This window comes from Phalaenopsis equestris, unplaced genomic scaffold, assembly GCF_001263595.1.
Source record: "Phalaenopsis equestris unplaced genomic scaffold, ASM126359v1 Scaffold000359, whole genome shotgun sequence".
NCBI lineage: Eukaryota > Viridiplantae > Streptophyta > Magnoliopsida > Asparagales > Orchidaceae > Phalaenopsis > Phalaenopsis equestris.
Window position 1 is genome coordinate 561,776 of NW_018164801.1, and position 2,762 is coordinate 564,537.

A 2,762-nucleotide genomic window follows, 5' to 3' on the forward strand; every position below is an offset into this window, starting at 1 on the left:
TCGGCTGGCATCGCGAACTGCAACAAACGGTAATTTTACTATGTGGGCGGGACGTTTCCATTTGGAATTTATTTTTTCCAATTACATTTAAAATTTAAAAAAAATTATTTTTTTTGGGTAGAAAAATTGGGGGCATTTACATACATACCACCTAATTCTAGGAAAATTATTCTATCATGACTCTTAACATAGAGAAACATTCGGAGTCCAATGAAGTCACGCACGTAATGGTGACAGTGATGATGACAGTAAAAAAAAATAAAATTGACCCGGTAACACAGGAGAATATTTTTCATGTGTTATTAATGGTGACAGTAAAAAAAAATAAATAAAATTGGTCCGGTAATACAGAAGAATATTTCTCATGTGTTATTCCGTGTTATTCACATGTTATTGTATGTTATTCAATTCTGAGAATATTCTCCGTATTATAATAACACAATAACACTTAAATAACATACAATCTCGGCATTATAACAACATAATAACACTTAAATAGCATACAATAACACCTAAATAACACAGAAGAAATATTCTCTTCTACTACTAGACAAATTTTATTTTTTTTTTCCATCACCACCACGTGGCGTGATTTTATTGAACTCCGAATAATTCTGTATAGTAGGGGTACTGACAAAATAGTTTTCCCTAATTCTATGAATTTACATATCTATCTAAAATTCTAAGCCAAAATCTTTTATATTAGAAAAAATATGGTCATTTTATTTTTTTGAAAGTTTAGCATATTTTTTCATGCATGATATAACAATTGAATATTATGTTATAGAGATGTAAATACAAAAGCAACTAAAACTAAGTTAAGATGCACAGAAACTAATATTAAATTAAGTATTAGAATTTTTAAATTCAGTTTAATTAAAAATTATATTAGAATATTTGGAACAAATTAAATAAATAATAATAATAATAATAATAAAAGAATAGTGCAAACGGCTATGGCGTGTCTTAATGCCAGCTGTATGCAAGCGAGCAACTGCCTGCCTGGAAGAAGCCAATGAATCTGCCCATAACCGGTCATGCAACCGGCTATTACCGGTCATCCTCTCTCCTTATAATAACCCCTTCCCCTTCGTCTCCCAACCCCGTCCCCTCTCCCCTCTTCTTCCTCACCGCTCCCTTCTAACCATCAAAAACTGCTTTTTTCCATTAAAATTTTTAATTTTTCGATATAGTCTGCGTACATAAATAAAGATAGAGACAGAAAGCTTGCCCCTTACCTGATTGACATGGCGGCGAGATGCAGAGATGTAGATCGGATCAAGGGGCCATGGAGTCCCGAGGAAGACGACATGTTACAGAGACTGGTAGTGAAGCACGGGGCGAGAAACTGGTCTTTAATCAGCAAATCGATTCCAGGAAGGTCTGGGAAATCATGCCGGCTACGGTGGTGCAACCAGCTCTCGCCGACGGTGGAGCACCGCCCTTTCACGGCGGACGAAGACAGAACCATCATCACCGCCCACCAGCGCTTCGGGAACAAGTGGGCGACCATCGCGCGAATGCTGAATGGTCGCACGGATAACGCCATTAAGAATCACTGGAACTCCACTCTCAAGCGGAAGTATTCTTCTTCCTCTGCGCCGGAGGAAGAAGAAAGGTTGGTCAAGAGGGCGAATAGTGGCGGGCTGAGTTTCAGTCCAGGGAGCCCGTCGTCGTCTGATCTCAGTGATTCGAGTCATCACAGCCAAGCGTTGATCACGCCGCCGCCGTTGGTGGCTCCAGTATACCGACCGGTGCCGAGAACAGGGTGTATCGTTCCGTCGCAAATCTCGCCGGCGATCGACACTGCGGCTGCGTCGAACTCTAGTGGCAGCGGAAGCAATATGACCGACGATCCCGTTACCTCTCTCACTCTCTCTCTTCCCGGATCGAGTTCGGATCAGTCTGAAGCTTCCGATCACCGCCGTTGTAACCAGAGCGATCTCCTTCTCATGGCACCACCGACTTCGGAAACCGAAAAATTGCAGCTTCCAGCGGCGGCGGCGACGGCGACGGCGGTGGTGCCGTTCAGTAAGGAATTCATGGCGATGATGCAAGAGATGATCCGCCAAGAGGTGAGGAATTTCATGAGTGGGATGGAGCAGAGAGATTGGATGAATATGAACATGAATCAATCGACGGAGAGCTTGCGGAACAGTGTTATTAAGAGGATTGGAATCACGAAGATCGAGTAGAGAAGGAGAAGGATTCAGAAAAGCTAGATCTTGTTTTTGAGAATTGGGAAGGAAATCTCTGCTTCCTGCTTAGGATCACTTTTTAGTTTTTTTTTTTTTTTTTTGGATCAAATCTCTGAGTTTCAGATCTTAATAGATAAATAAGCTGTTTTGGTTGATAGTTTTTTTTAATTTCTTTTTAATGGAAAATGCTGTACAGCAGAACTGAGTTTGAACCGCATTCAAATGAAATAAGGTAACGGTAAAAAAATTTTGAAAAAAAAAATCATCTTTTTTGCTGGTTTTGAATTGAATTTGTGGCTTCAGAAAATTTAAATCTTGATTCTTTTTAAGAAATTGTTTCTTTGGATGATCGTATTTATATTCTCTGTTTGGAGATTACTGAAACTGTGTTGAAGAAGATGATCTCTTACGGCAGGTAGCAACTTACAGACGTAACTGATTTCTGATATTTTATCAGAATAAATTATTGAAAAACGTTTGGTAAATAGAGCTGAATTTTTTAATTTATCTTACCATGCCTTTTAAATTTGTATATAATTATAATTATAACAATTTCAATTTTCT

At 38.9% G+C, this 2,762-nt stretch overlaps 1 protein-coding gene across 1 annotated transcript; it reads left to right on the plus strand.

The window, feature by feature from the left end:
- The first annotated feature begins 1,113 nt into the window (after positions 1-1,113).
- LOC110026267 (transcription factor MYB44-like) lies at positions 1,114-2,453 on the plus strand. Its single transcript, XM_020727145.1, has one exon. The coding sequence runs from the start codon at positions 1,248-1,250 to the stop codon at positions 2,193-2,195; it is 948 nt and encodes a 315-aa protein (XP_020582804.1). The 5' UTR covers positions 1,114-1,247; the 3' UTR covers positions 2,196-2,453.
- The last annotated feature ends 309 nt before the right edge of the window (positions 2,454-2,762 follow it).

Bases quoted from the DNA above. Each gene is read 5' to 3' on its own strand.
- LOC110026267 (XM_020727145.1), top strand. From the start codon at position 1,248: ATGGCGGCGAGATGCAGAGATGTAGATCGGATCAAGGGGCCATGGAGT.